Genomic DNA, 20,856 nt, shown 5'->3' on the forward strand with positions numbered 1-20,856 from the left:
CACAGCTCAGGGACCAGGATGTACATTTTTCAAAAGGAATAATTTATACTACAGTGTGCTATAAAAATTCTATATTTTTGCTTTTATTTTATTGAATTTCCAGTATACAAAACAAATACTGTGTGAGGAACTAAACAGGTCCACAAGTAGCTGGTGTGGATAGTTTTTCACATATGGAAGGAGCATGGACCTTGGTGCTGATAGCTGTTACTTGTTCACTACAAATGGAGAGAGATCAACATTCAAGTAGACAGCAGTTCAAATTCATAATCATTAGTGGTTTTGTAGGTTGTTGCTAGTTCATGGGCTTTCACCAAAAGCTGTTCAAAGTAGTCTAGGCCCTGGCTAAGCTGAGCTTTGATCTTGTATTTCTTCCATTTCTTCGGTTAGACACGTTGTAATCATAGGATTTTCTCTGATGCATTTCCTTGCAGCTGTTAATATTCTTAATAAATATATGTCTTTGTTATGAGACCCTTAACGTGTTTCAACAAGGGAAAGGCAGAATGCAAAATCAGGTGGGGCTACTTAAACAAAGGGACTTCTGTGGTTTGTGGTTACTTCGGTTGGTCACAGCTGCTGGGGGGAAGGGGGCGGCTGTATTCCGTGCAGCAGACATTGCTACAGGCTAGGGACAAGGCGAGAAAGCTAATATCGGTCACTGGACCAGCTGCTGTTGGTGAGAGACGCGCTTTGGCCGTTCCCGGAGCTCTTCCTTGGCTGTAGGAAGCTCCAGTTCTCTCTGGTCCAGCAGACGAACGATATTGTCCCCCCCACCTTGTGTCTCACCTACCAGCAGGGCTCCCGTCACGCGGCACATCATCGTTGCCACCCTCCCCGCCTGCGCCTGCTGCTGCTGCACCCGCTCCGTGGGAACGGCCTTTGCGGTGCACTGCCGGCGCAGTCCCCGCCAGGGGGCGCTGCGGCGCAATGGCCAGCGGCGCCGGACCTCCGCCAGCCGCGGCTTGTCAGGCCTCCTCAGTGGAGTTCCGAGTCGCCGGCCTCCCCGCCCTGCGCCAGCCCCTCTCTATGGATCGCCGATGCGGCTGGGGCTGGGGGGAAGATGGCTCTGTCTAGGGGGCTGCGGTGCTGCCAGCGGGTGCTCGCCTGGGTGCCGGTCGTTATCATCACCCTGGTGGTGCTCTGGTCCTACTACGCCTACGTGTGCGAGCTCTGCCTGGGTGAGTGGGGGAGGGGGCTCTGCCCGGCTGGGCTGATGAGCGGGGCTCGGGGCTGGGCTGGGCGAGCGAGGGCTGGGGGGGGCTCTGCCCGGGTAGGCTGGGTGAATGGGGGGGCTCTGCCTGGGCGAGGGGGGGCTGCTGTGGGGGGCTCGGGGCTGGGCTGAGCGAGCGAGGGCTGGGGGGGGGGCTCTGCCCGGGTAGGCTGGGTGAATGGGGGGGCTCTGCCCGGGCGAGGGGGGCGAGGGGCTGGGCTGAGCGAGCGAGGGCTGGGGGGGGCTCTGCCCGGGTAGGCTGGGCGAATGGGGGGGGGCTCTGCCCGGGTAGGCTGGGTGAATGGGGGGGCTCTGCCCGGGTGAGGGGGGTCTCTGCGCGGGTGGGCTGAGTGAGTGGGGGGGGCTCTCCCTGGGTGAGGAGGGGCTGGGTGAGTGGGGGGGCTCTGCCTGGCTGGGCTGGGAGCTGAAGTTTGGGTGAGAGGGGAGTGGGGCTCTGCTTGAGTGACTGGGGAACAGGACTGGGGGGGCACTGGATGAATAAATGTGATTGTGTGAAGCAGCGACAGTAACCTGGGGTGAGGTAGAAGGTGACACCCCTGTATTTTCTCCCATCTTGTATATGAGGGGGTGTGTATGTGGGGTCTCCCAGAAGGCGAGGGAGGACTGAACAGAGTCTGGCAAGAGGAAAGGGCCTAAATATTTGGCCCCAGCGGGGGGGGGGATTCATTCCCTTCCAGATTGGGGAGGAGATGGGGAGACAAATATTCTCTCCCATGACGATGGCAGCAGCATTGCCAACTCTAAGCTTTAAAAAAAATCACTATTTGGGCACCCCAAAATAATGGCAACTAAAAATAATAGTTTTTAGATGCTTTTTATTTACCTTCTGGGGGTTTGAGTAAAGGCGCAAGCTTTTTCCTGCAACCATGACCACTAGAATCTTTTTTTTAAAGAAATCAAAGCTGAGATTCTTATGATTGTGTGACTCCAAGAGCTTGGGTTTGACAAAAAGCCCTAAATATTCTGAGACTTGTGATACCATGAGCATTGACAATACGATGATGGTAGTAAAATCGGCATTAATATGCAGGGTGAGAGCAGCAGTGTTTGTATTGAGCTGCATGTTTGGCCCTAAATACATTCTTTGCACATGGGCCCTTTAAATTCTTGTTGGGTAGATTACACAGAAAAGAGACACATCCAGATATAGACCAGTTGGTCAGCATCTGTGGTCACTTGGACACAACATCTGTCACCACTGATCTTGCAAGACTAACTGACTAACTTTGGGTTTGCATTGTCTAATGCAATAGCAGTAGTTCAGAAAGACACCATTATTTGTGAAGTTATTGTGGATAAGGATTAGTATTACTGAATCTTAATAGGATGATTCATCTGGTCTTGTGTTGGTACAGTTGGGTCCACAGGGAATGTAATTTACCATGAGTTTCAGGAGAGTTGGGGAGGTAGCTCTGCTTTTTGCATCTTGCTATGTGTATACAGCTGCAGTAGCAGAGGGTAGTATGTGTAAACGAGCAGGGGAATCACACCCTGTAGCTTGTACTACAGATGTAACCTTAGATGTAGAAAGTGACTTGTTCTAATGACCGATATATTTGTGTTTCCAAAATTCCCCAAATTTTGGATGCCAGTTCCAGGATGGGATTAATTTGGGGAATTTTAGTGGTACACTGGGCATCCCACTACCCCAGATTCATGACTGGGTTCTTTTCTCAGCTAATGTTGAACTGGTATTGTTGGCTGTTGAATGTGGAGTTGAATCTGAATCTCATATTCTCAGATGCTATGGGGATGGGTTCATAAAAATAAATATGAAGTTGAGGGGATCGGGGAAGACACAGACCTCCAATGAAATTTCATGTTAATGGACCCTGAACCGTATTTAACAGTGGTTTCCATTTAAATTAAATAAAGAATAGTGAGTGATGCTCTGCAGTTCAGACCAATTTCTTTTCTCTCTTTTATCTAACCTAGGCTTTTGCTACTTGAATGACCAATGCATAAGAACAATCAGTGCAGTCTACAATAAATTGTTTTGTCGCAGTATTACTTAAGAGGCTAAAATGATTACTAATAAGTTTACAGGCAAGTTTAAAATAATATAATCCGTGTAATAGTATTTAACATTTCTATAGCACTTTGTGGTAGGATGTCTGGGTGCAATCCATGAAGGTATTTAGGCAGCTACGTCCCGTTTATAAGCCCCTGAATCCTGTTTTTAAGCACCACTGTAGTCCTGAAAACGCCTGCTTGGCTGCCACCTAATCCAATAGGTACCTAAACTCACTCAGCACCTCTGGGCATGTGCACATGCCCATTCTCTAGGCACCAGAGAGAGATCAGGTGAGTGCCCTAGCCACCAGACTATGGAATATCCTGATGTAGGTCTTCCTCAGTCTCTCCTATTGAAGGCATTCCACTTTAATTTAAACAATGGAATAATAAATAGTAATTGGACCAGAGAAAGAGTTAAAATTACTCCATAGCCTAGTGATTAGAGCACTCACCTGACAGGTGGCAGACCCCTGTTCAAATCCCTTCTATCCCTCAGTAGGACGGGGGACTTGAATCAGGGGGTCTCCAACATCCTGCAGGATTACCCTATGCATTAGACTACAGGTTATATGGGAAGTCCTCCTGGTTCGTCTGTCTCCCTACATGCAGCTTTGGTGGCCAAATGCCTATCTTCCCCTGGTTCCTGGATCACTAGCAAAGATAGATGCCTCCTTACAACCCATAGTTAGGTGCTTATCTCTGTGAGAGGGACCGGGCTTAACATACACCCCTCTGGTCAGCATCTCTCATTGGCTAGCTTAGGTGGCTTCCCACCTAGCATGCTGGCTTTGTGGATGGCAGTCTACGGGGCCTATCCCTCCCCATTCATTGTATAAGGAACTTAGGTACCTAACACAGGCTTTCTGGATCTCAGCAGCATTTGTGTGATTTTTCTAGGCACCTAAAAGGCGTCACAAAGCCTGAATCCCTTCATGGGTCACCACTTATGTGCAAGAAGGGGTTGAACCTCCTCACTAGGCAGAAGGGGTTGAACCTCCTCACTAGGCAGAAAGGAAGATGCTGCTCCTAAAAGAGATGGATAGAGCTGTCAGTCCTGGAAAGAAGAGCTGACAGCTGTGTTTGTTAAGCTCTTGGGAGGTGGAACTGATGGCTGTGCCTCTTTATTGGGGTAAAGCCAAATAAAGGACACCAAAGAGGACTGAGGGATGTTTCTGAGATGAGGAAAGAGCTGCTTTCTGGTCTCCTCCTAACCTAAGAGGCTCTTGAACCAAACACCAGTGAGGGGAGTGGAGAAATCGCAGAAACATTTGCTTGTCTTGTGCTCAGGACTGTACTGGTGGTAGCCAGGGCAGTAACCATGGTGAGATCTATTTTTGTTTTTCTACAGCTGGACTAGGTACAAGGGGAAGTTGCCCTGCATTTGTTGTTTCATTTCAACATGTAGTCAAGAGAAGCCACCCCATGACTTTTTTTTTAAATTTTCCTTTTACTGAGATTAAAACTACTTTATTCCTTTTAGGAATTTATTTAAAGGGACTGTAACCCCCATCTGCGCAGATATGGTCAGTAGTTTATCCCAAGGACATGAAGGGGTTAACAAAATATATACCTAAAGTACCATTGGAGTTTTGGAAAGTGTTTTGATAGCAGGGCTATATAAGTTTAGTAATAATAATATTTAGTTCTTATAAGATCAAATCCAACTCCCATTAAAGTCAATTGGGCCAATATCGCACTTTTCAACTGTAGATTGTTCTGCAGCCACAAACAGGGTAAAGTGTTTCAAACAGAATGACAGTGAGGGAACAGGAAGTTTGTTTCCTGTGTTCTTGGTCAAACTAACCATTTGTCTCTTCAAAGCCCATGCAGAACAGACAAGACCTCAATGTCTAAAATTTCACCTGACTGATAGACACACACACACTCTCTCACACTCGTATGAAACTCAGTTTATCTGTATTGGAAGGATGAATGGCTGAATTGATGCTCTTAGGATTTGAATCTGCTTTTCTAGGGAATGTACATATCTGAAAACTGATGCTTAGAGCACTAAGATGTCCCTTCCAAACTCTTGGCATAATACAGTTTTTCTTTCAGATTCTGTAACATAGTACCACTGTGAGTTTGAAACAGTGTAGAGGTGATGTGCTCTATTCCAGAGGGAATGTCTCATGCTATTATCACTGCAGCTATTGCTGCCTGATTTGGATATGAAGCCGTGCTTCAGAGGGGGTCTGGTTCCAGTGCCTGGCTGGTGGATGCTGCCACAGCATGAGAATGACAGGGAATGAGTGTGCTGGAGGCGTGAATATTATGCCATGTCAAGGAGAAGGGAAAAGAGCAAACTGTTGCAAAACCATAGGGTTAAAGCTTCTACTCCCACTAAAGCAGAACCTTGGGCTTACGATGCCTGGGAGGGCCCTACTGTGGGCATCAAAATGAGCCTTAGGAGGGAGCCAGGCAGCAGTTGTGTAATGCTAGCGAGGCCTTGTAGTTCTGATTTTTCAAAGAACCAAAGAAAAGGGAAGAGGATATTGCATATTCAAATGTGAATACGTGAAAACCTGATTACTTAGCTGATTTCAAATAGGCTACAGCTCAAAAATACCAGGTAGCATGGCATTAACAAACGCCATCTTCATCAGAGTAAGCAATACATCTCAGTTCTTATTCTAATTTGTATTTTCCATGTGAACTGGTTGAAAGACCATATTCAAAGAGTAGTTATCAATGGTTCTTTGTCAAACTGGGAGGCTGTTTCTAGTGGAGTCCTGGATCAGGTACTGTTCAGTATTTTCATTAATTACTTGGATAATGGAATGGAGAGTGTGCTTATAAAATTTGTGGATGACACCAAGCTGGGAGGGATTGCAAGTGTTTTGAGAGATAGGATTAGAGTTCAAAATGACCTTGACAAATCGGAGATGTGGTCTGGAATCAACAAGACAAAATTCAATAAAACCAAGTGCAGAGCACTACACTTAAGAAGGAAAAATCAAATGCACAACTACAAAATGGGGAATAACTGGCTAGATGGAAGTACCGCTGAAAAGGATTTGGTGATTATAGTGGATCACAAATTGAATGTGAGTCAACAATGTGATGCAGTTGCAAAAAATGGCCAATGTCATTCTGAGGTGTACTAACAGGAATGTTAAATGAGAGGTGATTGTCCTGATCTACTCGGCACTGCTCATGCTTCAGCTAGAGTACTGTGTCCAATTCTGGGGGCCACGCTTTAGAAAAGATCTTGTAAAATTGAGAGAGTCCAGAGAGGAACAATAAAAATGATAAAAGATTTAGAAAACCTGATCTGTGAGGAAAGGTTAAAACACCTGGGCATGTTTAGTCTTAAGAAAAGAAGACTGGGACCTGATAACAGTCTTTATGTGTGTTAAAGGCTGTTATAAAGAGGGCTTTGAGGTAGGACAGGAAGTAATTGGCTTAATCTGCACCAAGGGAGATTTAGATTAGATATTAGAAAACTTTCTAACTGTAAGGGTAGTTAAGATCTGGAATAGACTTCCAAGGCTTTGGCTACACTTGCATTTCAAAGCGCTGCCGCGGCAGCGCTTTGAAGCGCTAAGTGTAGTCAAAGCGCCGCTGTCCGTACTTCACCTCCCTGTGGGGAATAACGGACAGCGCTGGGAGCGCGGCTCCCAGCGCTGGGGCTTTGACTACACTGGCGCTTTGTAGCGCCGCAATTTGCAGCGCTGCAGAGGGTGTGTTTTCACACCCTGCTGCAGTGCTGCAAATTTGTAAGTGTAGCCAAGCCCCAAGAGAGATTGTGGAATCCCCATTGTGGGAGATTTTTAAGAGCAGGTTAAACATACACCTGTCAGGGAAGGTCCAGGTTTACTCAGCCCTGCCCTCAACATAGGGGGCTGGACCTGAATTATGTTCTGTCATGGGTATAAGATAAATTAATGAGATGAAACTCAATGTAGTTAAGTCTTTATTTACCCAGGTAGAAACTGCAGCTGTTTTGGAAACATTAGGCGTTCCAAAGGACCAGAGCATTGATGTTTTCCCAGAAGCTGAATAATGACTCTAAAAATGGTATTGAGGGGGCCAGCCATTGTTTCTAGATAAATGTGGATCAGATCTGCTCAGTTTTCAAGGTGGTTTTACCCCGTCTTCTAAATTCATGTTTCCTGCTACTGACACAAGAGATTGTGTATCATTGTAACTTAAGCATTTATAACTCTTCATCTAAATTATATGACCCCAGGATAGTCAAGAATAGTAGGAGCTCCTTAATACCACAGTATGGTACCAACAACTTCTCTTAATTCATCAGTATCTCTTTCTGTAGAACCCTGTGTTTTCCTGGGGGAAGTCTCCCTTTTAAATACTGTCTTGATCCCACTAGGTTTAGCTTGTTGGAGCAAATGAATCACCACCCAAAAGCTTGTTTGTTTATGAATGTTTGCCAAAAGGTGTTGAAACTTCAAAAAAATTGAAGGTGTAATTACACATACTAAGCTGTATCAAAATGTCTGATCATATGTGTAAAGTTACCTGTGTAACTTTGTCTTCAGTTTCCCACATGGAGTAATTGTGTTTTTATTCAATAGTCAGTTTTAGAAATACAGTTGAACCCTGTTATGTCGCCGGCCTAGGGGTTTGCCAAAAAGCATCGAGATAACCGATGATCGAGATAAACCCCTATCCACCCCCCCACCCCTGAACTCCCCTGTCCTCTCTCCAACACCCCCTCCCTGCCCCCTTACCGCGGTGCCTGCACGTGGCTGGATCCAGCGAAGCGGGACGGGGAAGCGGGGCCGGGCGGCCGTGGACGGGGAAGCGGGGCCGGGCGGCCGTGGACGGGGACCCGGGGCCGGGCGGCCGTGGACGGGGACCCGGGGCCGGGCGGCCGTGGACGGGGACCCGGGGCCGGGCAGCCAAAGAAGCGGGACCCGGTAAGCGGGCCGGGCGGCAGGCGAAGCGGGACCGGGTAAGCGGGGCCGGGCGGCAGGCGAAGCGGGGACCGGGTAAGCGGGGCCGGGCGGGCGGCAGGCGAAGCGGGGACCGGGTAAGCGGGGCCGGGCGGGCGGCGACGCGGGGACCGGGACAGCGGGCCCGGGCGGGCGGCGATGCGGGGCCCGGGTAAGCGGGGCCGGGCGGGCGGCAGGCGAAGCGGGGACCGGGGAAGCGGGGCCGGGCGGGCGGGGACCGGGGAAGCGGGGCCGGGCGGCGGCAGGCGAAGCGGGGTCCGGGGAAGCGGGGCCGGGCGGGCGGCAGGCGAAGCGGGGACCGGGGAAGCGGGGCCGGGCGGGCGGCAGGCGAAGCGGGGACCGGGGAAGCGGGGCCGGGCGGGCGGCAGGCGAAGCGGGGACCGGGGAAGCGGGGACGGGCGGGCGGCAGGCGAAGCGGGGACCGGGTATGCGGGGCCGGGCGGGCGGCGAAGCGGGGACCGGGTATGCGGGGCCGGGCGGGCGGCAGGCGAAGCGGGGACCGGGTAAGCGGGGCCGGGCGGGCGGGAGGCAGGCGAAGAGGGGACCGGGGACGCGGGGCCGGGCGGCGGGGACCGGGTATGCGGGGCCGGGCGGGCGGCAGGCGAAGCGGGGACCGGGGAAGCGGGGCCGGGCGGGCGGCAGGCGAAGCGGGGACCGGGTATGCGGGGCCGGGCGGGCGGCAGGCGAAGCGGGGACCGGGTAAGCGGGGCCGGCGGGGCGGCGACCGGGGAAGCGGGGCCGGGCGGGGACCGGGGAAGCGGGGCTGGGCGGGCGGGCGGCAGGCGAAGCGGGGACCGGGTATGCGGGGCCGGGCGGGGACCGGGGAAGCGGGCCGGGCGGGCGGGCGGCGAAGCGGGGAACCGCGGGGCTGGGGAGCCGGGGCGCCGGGGGGCCGGGGACGGGGGGAGCCGGGGAGCCGGGCGGCCGGGGACGTGGGGAGCCGGGCGGCCGGGGAGCGGGCGGACGGGGACGTGGGGAGCCGGGCGGCCGGGGAGCGGGCGGACGGGGACGTGGGGAGCCGGGCGGCCGGGGACGCGGGGAGCCGGGCGTCTGGGGAACAGCGCGGCTGGGGAGCCGGGGAGCGGGCGGCTGGGGACACGGTGGGTCGGGGACGCGGGGAGCCGGGCGGCTGGGGAACTGCGCGGCTGGGGAGCTGGGGCTAGGGCAGGAGTCGCGTGGCCGGGGAGGGATGCGGCAGGAGCCGGGCAGGGCCGCCGCCGGAGTTACAGTCGAACCCATTTATCTCGACCTCGGTGCTCTTCTGTGCTCGAGATATTAGGGTTCGGCGAGATTAAAGAATCGACATAACCAATGAGAAACCAATAAGACAAAGAGGGAGTTTGGCGGTTCCACTTCTAAAACGTCGACTTAATAGGATTGGCAAGTTAACCGAGGTCGAGATAAATGGGTTCGACTGTATTTGCCATACTTGTAACAGAGTTTAAAAAACACCCACATTTCTGTAACAGAGGTTTTTTAATCTTGTTCCCTCCCCAGAGAGAGAGAGAGAGAGAGAAATTTGGAAATGAGGGAAGAGGTAGAAGTATCCGCTAAAATGACAGATCTTTTTGGACCTCAGTTTCTTTACCAAAAATGTATTGTGGCTAATGACACTTGTGCATTTCCTGAGAATTTGTTCTTTTTATCCACTAGCAAGGCTCAGCTTCAGAGCCACTAACCACCAGCTGAGAACTGGGCAGATCTCCTATTGCAGCTTGCCAGTTTTGCCGCTCCTTAAATCAACCTGGAGGGGTAACTACTGAGCAACACAAATCTCTCTGCAGCTCTCCCCCGCCTCCCTACTATGCAACTGCTCTTTACTCAGAGTAGCTTTTGAGCAATGTACCCCTCCTCCCTGCAGGTTGATGCAAGCAGTGAGCTCCATAGTGCTCTTGGTGCCCTGTTAATCCAGATTGCAGCTAGATGGGTCCTAGTAAAACCCAGTGTGTCATTGCAGAGTACCACTGATTGGCTACCTGGCGAGGCCATGACAGTTTGTTTTAATTTTACACTGATACAAAATTAACTGTACCTCCCTGGATATTAATAAACAAGACTTCCAATGTAGAAATGAAAGCAGTTGGAAACTAGCTCCAAGCAGGCATATCAGTAAATAAGTGAAGCTGTTATTTGGACAGGCTGTTAGAGGAGCCCTGATTATCTTGCAGGCATCAATACCATTGGGACTCCTGAGAAAAATTACATTTTGTAGGAATGGAAAATACATTTTATTATGGAGGCCATTCAAGTGAATAAATGAAAAGAGATACTTTCCCAGGTGTAGTGTTATGTCTGATCATGGTTTAATGATCAAAATAGAGAATCCTTTCTTTTTGATCTTCTAGCATATTGAATTTTTTTTTTATTTTGTTTTAGAAAAGATTATAGACTGCTTTGGAATTTCATCTGCTGCATGAACATATACTTGTTTTTTTCTTTTTCAGTGACACTAACCAATCCCGTAGAACAAGGTAGGTGAATCTTATTAAATACCTTGGCATTTGTCCATAGTTCCAAAAGTGCATGAACATCTATTTAAAGAAAGCAATTGAAACCATTTTTTATGTATTTATATACATGCAGCTCTCAAGGGAAGGGAGGGAAAGGGTATTTGCACTGAATCTCCAAATAGTAGGATCTTTCAATTCAGTAACAAGAAAATTTAAAAGCAAACATTTCCACACTCCAGCAGACCACAAACAGTAACTTCTTGTAGAATTCTATTAAACCATCATACTCTTTCAATATTTCCTCCCCCTGATTGCAGATTACCAGTATGTATATAGCATGTATCAAGAGACGTGTTCTAACCTCTCTACATGCTAGTGAAAGGTGTCAATTGGAAGTGGAAATCCTCTGTTTATTCCCAGACAAGTACAACACGGGCAACAGGGCATGCTCCCAAATCACCTCCACACACGTTATCCTACTTTTTCTGTAAAAACACTATCTCTAAACAGTTGTTCAGTCTCTGTGGCCCCAATTAATTTTCTTCATTGCTGTATTGAGGCATTCAATTAATGCCCCTTTTAATAGTTTTGTAAAATAGACACCTCTCGACCAAGACCACTAAACTCCTTTTCCATAGGCCACTGGGCAGCCATTGAATGATGATGACTTTTAGACTACAGTCTCTATATGAATTACGGCTAGTGGCCTAGGGGTGAAAGGTTTTATGTCCCATTACTAGTTCACCACTGCACTCTCCTTGTTTGCATGCACCTTCTTCAAATTCGCTTGGTAATGTGAAAGTTTATTCTCATGGAGCAGAAACAGAACTGCAAGGTCACTGAATAAATCAGGCAGGAGGAACAGGCAGGATTAGACAGAGCTACTATTGGCACGTACTGTCAGTGGGTCAAATTCCAGCCCCATGCGATGGGGTCAATGGGAGTTTTGCCATTTGGCCCTTTGAGCCAGATTCTCTGTCTTGCTCCATCCCTTTTGTGCTACTTTGGTACAAAGGGGATGCAGTCTGGCACTGTCTCCCCTGCTGGAGATTTCTACAGCATGGGAGAGTCCCCAGCAGGTTTACAGCTGGCATGCATAGCTCCCACACAACCCATCCCAGGGGATGGGGCAGAGTAGCAGCTTTGCTGATCTTCATCTGGCAGACTGGCCCTTGAGGACCCATGTCAGCCAGAACACACAAGAACAGCTTCCAAAGCAGAGAACTGGGGAGCCGTAACTCACTCCCTGATGGCCTCCTCTTTCAGTGCTGCACCAAGCAGGTTCTCTTTGCAGCAAAGTACTGCCCCAGTATCTTAAGTGATCACAAAGGAAATGTAGAAAATAGGGCAATAAGTTGATGGTCCAGCAAAATGTATCTTCTTTGTAAAGTTTGCCAGTGAACTTAAATCACTGCATGTAAGTTCCCTGGAGAAAAGGTTGCTCACCCTGACCCTTTTTTCCCAGAGAAGCCCCACTGTGCCACCTAACCAGCATAACTAAACCTTCAGCAAGAGCTATCTCCTTAAATGACGGTTTAAGAATGGCTGAGTGCTTGCCCTGTCCTGCTGGGATACTACAGAACGAGCTAGTGGCTTGTCACTCCCAAGTAACTAGCATCCCTTAGTTATGTCTCTTTCATTCTGCCTATGTTGTTTAAAAATATGTGCCCCCAAAAACAGTGCATTGCTGTTCTGCAGTTCGCTGTTTCATCTGAAGTCAGTGGAATATTTGGATCTGCCTCAGTGGGAGCCATTTCCAGTGTGAATTCTATTACTCCTGAGATGAGTTTCTTAAATAAGTGTGACTTGCTTAAGACTACTTTGCACTATCCAGAGCAGGGAAAATGTCTTGGAGGGGTTGTGAAGTAAGCTACTGTTTATTTCACAGAGAAAGGAAAAGAGCTTTTAGGACACCTCAGCCTCTCAGAATTTTTTCAGTCCAGCACATGTGTACATACTATGTATATTATTGGTATGCACAGAGAATCCTACATTACTTCTAAATTACTATACTCTAGTTCTATATAAATAACTAGGCACTAATATATAGTGAATGACTCACTGGAAAGATCAATAATGCATCTGAACAGGCATTCGGTCTACAACAGTGGGCAACCTGGATGCTTCAGAGGAAGGTGTAATCTCTTATTGTATAAAATTGCCGGAGCCTGGAACACCACTCCCCCCCCGCAGCTCCCCCTGCACGCCCTCAGCCCCAGCACTGGGTGGGTGGGTGGCACAGCCGGAGCACCCCCAGTCCCGGAGCACTGGGCAGGCACGTGGTCCCAGCACTGGCTGGACAGATGGGCAGTGCAGCATGGCCCCAGCCAAAGATCTTGTGCGCACCAGCCCCAGCCTGCCTGCCCCAGCGTCTCTGCCACAGAAGAGCAGGAAGGGAACTGGAAGCAGGCAGGAGGGGTCTTGGGGGCGGAGCATGGGCAGGGCCACGCCTGGCTGTTTGGGGAGGCACAGCCTTCCCCTGCCTATGCTACCCGCCGCCCATGGATGTAACAGTAGTTAATATTGTAGTGTGTTTGAGCATTTTAACAAGATATCCAAGCGCTTTGCAAAGCTGAATCAGAACTGCCCTTTGCCCTTCTGAGTCTCTTCATATGCCTCATTTCAATGTCTCATGTCCTCCCAAATTCTTTCAAGTAAAGAAGTTTGTATATTGAAATAAGATTGTTCCAGGTACCTTGTTTTTCATATGGTAATGACATTTCTGATGGATTACAAACCTGGCCCACAGCTGTGATCATTTCTGTTTTGCCTGTTTGCTGAAAAGAAATGTTTTCCCATTTTGCTTTGTCGCATGAGCTTTGACAGCTGTAGTTAACAGTTCATAAGATATTTGATTTTTCCCATGATATAAAATGCCATTGGAGCATAATATTTTTTAAATGAAGCGCCCTGAATGGTGAAGAGTATAGAGTGACTTCTGCTTATGATTCATTATTCTTTTCTTCTCTTAGTGGCCTACCTCATAGTATTCCATGTCATCTTTGTGCTCTTTGTGTGGACATACTGGAAGTCTGTTTTTACTCTTCTGCTGCAGCCAGATAAAAAGGTAAGCGCCTAAGTACTCTTCATCCACTGCAAGCCTAAGACAAAGAAAAGAAGAAGGTGGAGAGAAAGGGAGAATTCAAGAAATCCACCTATACTACTGTGGCCAAGGACAACTGATGAGTCTTTCTGGCTAGATGGAAACGTGTCCGTGGCTGTCCATAAAAAAGAGTGCAGTTGAACTGTTCTGAGAATTGTTTAAATTAAGCTGTCTAGGTAGTTTAAAGCAGGCATGGTGTTGCTTTACTTTCAAGTGGTTTAGGAGCTAACAGGATTTTAAATGGTCGAGGATAACGGGATTTATTATTATTAATTTTCATATTTTTAATGTCTTCGATCCCTAAGCATTTAATCAATCCTGAGGTTCTTACTCAGTCTAACTTCACACCAATTCCATGAGAATTTTTCCTGAGTAAGGACCTTGAGATTTGGCTCCTGTATACAGAGCTGGATTAAAACAATATGGAGCCCTAGGCATGCCTGCCTGGAGGTCCCCAAAGGGTGCAGTGGTAGTGGTGACAGGGCCTCTTGAGCAGCAAAAGTGTTGCACCCTTGGAGGCATGTCAGTTGTCCTCCTAGAGTGGGTGTGGGCCAGGTTGTTTTTCTCCCTGGTTCTAGTGTTGGCTGGTCTGCCCTCTGTTGGAGGCTATCTGCAGACTCAGACAAATGTCACTGCATTGATTACACTCGCTTCATATTTTCGGGGTGGGGGTTGGCAACCATGAAGGCTTGAAACATATTTTTTGTTTTAAACGAAAGCTGAATTTCTGATATCACATGACTGTGGGAGCCAGGCCCCTAGGCATGTGTCTATTGTTTAATTTGCCAATTCCTGCCTATATACACATAGGAGACACCTATCCCAGTAGCAAAATGTCCTTCTGTGGTAATTATAAAAATAGAAAAATCACTGTCCAAGAGCACAACAATGAGGGAGAAGAGGCATTTGGAAGAATCACTTCACCAAAATGTAGATTGTGATTCATTTACTTGAAAAATCATAGTCTTAATTTTAGGGTATTTTAAGACAGAGCATGCTGCATTGAAGCACAGGACTGGGAGCCAGGAGTTCCTGGATTCTAATCTTTGGCATTGATTTACTGTCTGACTATACTCAAGTCACTTCACTTCTTTGTGCTTCGTTATAACCCTCGGTAAAATATTTGGCAAAATACCAACCTCAGAAGGTTGTTATGAGGTTGAGTTAATGAATGTTTGTGCAGCACTTTAAAAATACAGCTCCAGAGTCTGAGCTTACTTACAAAGATGTAAATTTATGTCAGTGGAATACTCCAGATTTCAACTAATGTAACCGAGAAAAGAATCTGCCTCATAAAGTGCAATGTAAGTGCCGTTGTTATTATTATCATCATTATTATTATTTTAGTTATTTAATGAAGAGAAAACATCTAAGGCAACATGTAGTGGTGAAGCTAATATATTATGCTGTGACCTCAGTTTCAGTTTGTCTCTCTTATGAGTGAATCAGTTAGTTCCCCAGCATTTGGTCTGTCCAACAGTGAATACCTCTCTGTTTATCTCAGAAATGAAAGCCCTTCTAAGTGTAATTAATGTTTGTGCTTTGGAAGTAGTGGGAGGATAATGGCTTTCCAACCTGGCCTACCTTTGAAATATTACTGTACTATACATGGATAACTGGTCCTCTCATCATTTCTGCTTCTAGTTCCATATGTCCTATGCTGACAAAGAGCGCTATGAAAATGAAGAGAGACCGGAGGTGCAGAGGCAGATTCTTGTCGAAATTGCAAGGAAGTTGCCAGTGTACACAAGAACGGGGAATGGAGGTCAGCTAAGCAGAGGGCTTTGTTGATGTAAATCTATTCAATCTTACTAAGCATGCTACGCTGGCAATCCAGCTTATACTGGCAAGTAACAGCAAATCCTTCGTGCCAAGACATACTGCTAAAGGATTTGGGTGCTCAGAACTTTAATGCTGAGGAAATAAAGTTAGTTTAAAAGGATTTCCTTCTTGGCTTCCTCCTCCAACCCTCCTGATTGGGGAAAACGAGAAATCCTTGAATACTTATCCCATTTTCAAGTAGAGTTCCAGGTGCTTAGTAGCCTTATGTTGTCTTCCTTTCTGTATTTATAGTTTGGAGACCATAGCTGCGTTCCCAGGCTATACTTATTAATGTAGAATCATGGGCATAGCTTGGGGGGGGGGAATAAGAGGGTATTTCCCCCTCTGCCCCCAAACTGCAGCTCAGGCAGGCATGGAATTTGTTCCCATGCCCCACCATGTGGCCCCTTTGCACATGTGCAGCTGCCCCCTCAAAGATGGAAGCCAAACTACACCTATGTGTAGAACCAAATCGTGTAGCCTTTTTTTCCCATTTCAAAGAGTAAAGACTGCAGGACATGGTCCCATAATGAGGTCAACAGTTATTGTCCCTCATGGACCTAGTTCTGCAGCCAAATACAAATTGTTACTCCTGGGGGGGATTCTGTGCCACTGCGCATGCACAGAATTTGTCCCTTGCAGATTTATTTGCTTCCCTGCAGAAAAATTACTTTCTGACAGGGAAGCAAAGGGAAGCCACAAGAGCGGTCATGTGACCCTCCCCAGCAGTATGTTTTAGATGCCCAGTGCAGCCTGCAGAGAGGTAAAACATTGTGGGGCAGGGGGCGGGACTTGGGAAGACCCAGCTGGTGGCTCCTCCCCTGTGCTGGGCTCAGCTTACTAGTTCCAGCTGGGCTGGGGAGGATGTGGGACTTCCTCTTCCCCTGCATGGCATCCAGGGCTGTGTCAGACCCACCCCCAGATTTCTCCCCCGGCTGTAGGAAGCTCTGCAAACTCTCTCTCTTCCCTCTTCCCCCCACCCCCGTGCTTCCTGCACCCATCGCTCCTTAGCTGCAGAGGGAAGGATCATTGTACAGGGAGCTGCTCCCCCATCCGTCCAACCCCCATGCATCTAGACCAGGGGCAGGCAACCTATGGCATGTGTGCCATAGACAGCACACGAGCTGATTTTCAGTGGCACTCACACTGCCTGAGTCCTGGCCACCGGTCCAGGGGGCTCTGCATTTTAATTTAATTTTAAATGAAGCTTCTTAAACATGTTATAAACATTATTTACTTTAAATAATGTTCAGTTATAATACTTCAGTTATATGTTGTAGAGTTATAGAAAGAGACCTTCTAAAAACATTAAAATGTGTTACTGGCACACACAACCTTAAATCAGAGTGAATAAATGAAGACTCGGCACACCACTTCTGAAAGGTTGCCAACCCCTGATCTAGACCCTCCCCTCATAACCAGACCCTCCCACCAAACCTCAGCTCTTCCTCTTCCCCCCCCCCCGCCCCCGCAAACAGACCTCCCCAATGAGCCTTACTCCCCTTGCACTTGGACCACCCTGACGAGCCACTCACACCCAGATCCCCACCATACCGAGCCCCAACCAGCTGCACCTGGATCCCCACCCCACTGAGCCCCACTCCCGCAGCATCTAAACCCCACCACTGAGGTTCCCCCCCCACCCTCTGCACCCAGACTCCCTTGCTGAGCTCTGTCTTCCCACAGCCAGACACACACCCTGCTGAGCCCCAGCCACCTTCATCTGTACCCACCTGCAGAGTCCCATTAACGTTGCACCCAGAACCCCCCAACAAACCCCTGAGCATCCAGATCCCCCACTGAGCCACCCTGCACGCAGATTGCCCCACACAGAACCGTCTCACCCCGCACCTGGATCGCCTCACACTAAGCCCCTGCACACTTGGATCCTGCCTTGCTGAGTCTGCCTGCCCACACCTGGCACAGAGGGGTGAGGCCCTGGGGTGTCTCTGGGGCAGGCCCGGTCCTTGCGCTGTGTCAAGGTTGGGTGCAGCCTCACAGCTGAGTCCGTGTCCTGAGGGGAGCTACACAGTGATCTCCTGCCTCTGTGCAGCCACTGGCCTGTGCTTCCCAGTGCCAGGCTGGAGCCTCCACATTTATTTATTGACAAATAAAATTTGCAGAATTTTAAAATATCTTGCGCAGAATTTTTAATTTTTTGGCACAGAATGCCCTCCGGAGTAACACCTGGAACTCTTGTTGAAGCCTAAAGGAGTTCTATGGTTGGAGTTGCTGCAGCGTTCAGGCCTGTGTATTCTTTAGTCAGCAATCTTAGGATCTGAAGTAAGCAACTTTTGTACTAGGCCATTGTTTAAGTGGAGCTTTTTTCAAAGCCACAACACAAATGTACATGTACACACACATCCTGTTTCTACATTTCTTTTAACTACCTTTGAGCTGGATATACGTTCACCGCAAAGCCAGCCGCTAGGAGTATTAGGACCACCATTTATCTGTTTTTTGCCTGGCAGCCGAAATCAACTGTTAAGTTGTGTAGGAAGCCAGTTATGCGGGAAGGGATGAGAACATGAACAGAGTGTTAAGTGTGAGTTCTCGTCTTGCTCATTATTTAACACTAACTACTAACACTAATACTTCTGTGTTTAATTTTAGCTATTCGATTCTGTGATAGATGCCAGCTAATCAAGCCTGACCGTTGTCACCACTGTTCTGTTTGTGCTATGTAAGTTATTGAAATGTTTGGACTCCAGTGAATTGAGCAACTGCTAAGCAACAAAAATGACAATGTCTTTAAACACAGAGGTACCCAGATGTTTTTCTGTGTTCAAGAACAGCCACACAGTAAGGGCAAAACAGTCAAAAGGGCTTCTGCTAGGTTTTGTGCACATATGTGTGCCAGCACCTACATGCACGAAAGTGTCAGCATTTGCACTCCCAAAACACTTTGTGTCCCTAAGAAGTTTTGTGGTTATAGTTTCCTACACTAGTGCCTGCATGGGTGTGAATCTGGTGGAAGGTTTGCCAACTTATGAAAGGCACTAGCCACCGTCAGTGCACTCAAAAAATGTCTTATTTTAATATGTCAGGCCTTTGCTACGTATTGGTAATGCAAAGATTGTACACACCTCAGAGCAGGAACCATCTTCATTTTTTGTCTTGTACAGCACCAAGGACGTCAGTAGCTCTTACAAGAACAACAAACAGTCCACCTTAAACGTGGTGGCTGCCTTAATAATGATGGAATGATAGCAGCCATCTTAAATCTATCTCTTTGTAGAAATACAACACAAAACTGAAGATTTTGTTGCTGATCTACAGTTGGTGAAGTCTTTGTTTATGAGTCTAAGTTCCAAACATACGGATCCTCTTTGTTGTATTCTTTTTCTTTCCTTTTGCAGGTGTGTGTTAAAAATGGATCATCATTGCCCATGGTATGTCCAGGATACTGGTCTGTATCTTTCTGAAAGTAAAGGCTGTTTAAATCCTTTTCTTGGTATAGTGTCCGCATGCCTCTTTCTTTTATCACGGAGGATGTCTCTCTTTCTGTGTTTGGCAGTGTATGAAATGGCCATACTGGGAAGGCTTGCTTGGAGCATTTGATTTCTTTTTGAGGGACAAATAAGGAATATTCTTATTTTATTAATTGCATTTTTAAAAGCTGTTATAAACTAATGTACTCTTAGATTATTATCCAGATTTGTAAAGATGCCTCAACCCTACCTTTCATTTTGGGTACATAAGCATTTGGGCAAGCAGTTAGTAGTTGCACCCACCAATAGTATTTGCATGCAGTATGCATATGAAATTGTGTCATTTGTGCATATGTGATAATGTCTGCAGAATAGTGCATGAAAAATTTAAGATCACATTTGGAGAGTTTGCCCCCATATATTTCTTTCCCAGAACTACCTGGGTTGAGATTTTTGAATTATTGTCATTGGGTTTTCTCAGCTCTGCTACTCTCTACCCTCTACTAGAAGGGAGACTTCAGGAATCAGAGTCAACATAGACATAGGTCTGTGTAGAGGGTTCCAAATTTGAACTCAGGTCCAGATGTGAGTCTGATTCACCACTGATCCACACCTAGTGGAGAGATTTACACAAGTATAAAGAAGGCATAAGACGCTACCACCAATGTGAATGGAGAATTCTGATTTACTACCATTTTGCACTCACTTTGCACATGTGTAAATTACTCCACGAGGTGGATGTCAGTGGTGATTCAGGCCCAAATGGCCCATACAAGCCAAATCAAAATCCCAAATCTGAATACCTTCAGGGTTTGGGGCATTTGAAATCCAGATCCAGATATGAATTTTGCAGCTTTAGCCCTTCTCTCTGACAAACTAGTAATGAGACCAAACTGATTGAGGTCTGGTCTTTTGATGTTATCAAATACATTTATCATGTTTTGCTTGGTGTGACTTTTGCTTGCAGGTAAAATAGAAAAGTAAACAAGAACTCAGTTACATTTCATTGTTACCACTAAGGGGAGCTATTATTGAACAGAGTGTTTTATATAATCAAGCACCTAAAGAAAATTTTTTAAAAATCACTTTCGTATTCCTTGTCTTTGGACCACGTGTGCTATAAGTATCCTGATTTCAACTTTGCTTTAATTCTCTAGGGTGAATAACTGCGTTGGATTTTCTAACTACAAATTCTTTCTACTGTTTTTAATGTATTCTTTGTTGTATTGCATGTATATTGCTGCAACAGTCTTCAAGTATGTCATCAAGTATTGGACAGTAAGTTTTTTTTGAAATCATGTTACTTTTATTACTCTTATTGTGGCTTTAAACTCTGCTATGTTACTCTTACTGTCACTCCACAGAAAAATATATTGCATTTCAGTACTAGGGGGCTTTGTCTTAAATTCTGTATGTCAGTTTAACTCACATTGTGACTCAAATATGCACAAACTGAAGGGAAAATAGGCTCCAGTTGTAGAAAGATTTTGGCTGAAAAATGCTAAACCTGATTTTTAAATTTCTTCTACAAATGCTACCAAATTTGTGCATGATTTATGTGCTTGTATTGCCTGGGGGGGGGGATGGTTGTCTCCTGGGTAAAAATTGTCAAGGTACCAACATTTGAAATGTATTTAAGTGGCTGCATGATCACCAAATACACATTTTCAGTAGCATTGCAGGAAACTATTAAGTGTGACTTTGTTTCCTGTAATTCCCAAACCCTCTTTCCCAACCTTCTCTGAATCCTTGCTCCTGTGGATCAAGTCTAGTGTGTTAAGGGAGCAAGTGAGAGGAAGAGTAAATTAAACCTACTTTGGTGTTTGTTACTTGCCCGCTTGTCTCCATAAGCTTAGTTCCTGCAGGACACCTGCCCTCCTCT

General features: G+C 47.2%; 1 protein-coding gene across 2 annotated transcripts in view; it reads left to right on the forward strand.

The window, feature by feature from the left end:
* Positions 1–990: 990 nt before the first annotated feature.
* ZDHHC15 (zinc finger DHHC-type palmitoyltransferase 15) overlaps positions 991–20,856 on the forward strand; it is a 37,700-nt gene continuing 17,834 nt past the window's right edge. For both annotated transcript variants that reach the window (XM_045029897.1, XM_045029898.1), the window contains exons 1-7: positions 991–1,181; positions 10,614–10,640; positions 13,592–13,686; positions 15,367–15,487; positions 18,157–18,226; positions 18,903–18,935; positions 20,132–20,252. In XM_045029897.1, coding sequence (XP_044885832.1) covers positions 1,064–1,181; positions 10,614–10,640; positions 13,592–13,686; positions 15,367–15,487; positions 18,157–18,226; positions 18,903–18,935; positions 20,132–20,252 — 585 coding nt within the window. In that variant the 5' untranslated portion in view covers positions 991–1,063. The remainder of the gene's footprint in view (positions 1,182–10,613; positions 10,641–13,591; positions 13,687–15,366; positions 15,488–18,156; positions 18,227–18,902; positions 18,936–20,131; positions 20,253–20,856) is intronic.

The sequence above is a fragment of the Mauremys mutica genome, chromosome 9 (genome assembly GCF_020497125.1).
Source record: "Mauremys mutica isolate MM-2020 ecotype Southern chromosome 9, ASM2049712v1, whole genome shotgun sequence".
In the NCBI taxonomy this organism is placed as follows: Eukaryota; Metazoa; Chordata; order Testudines; family Geoemydidae; genus Mauremys; species Mauremys mutica.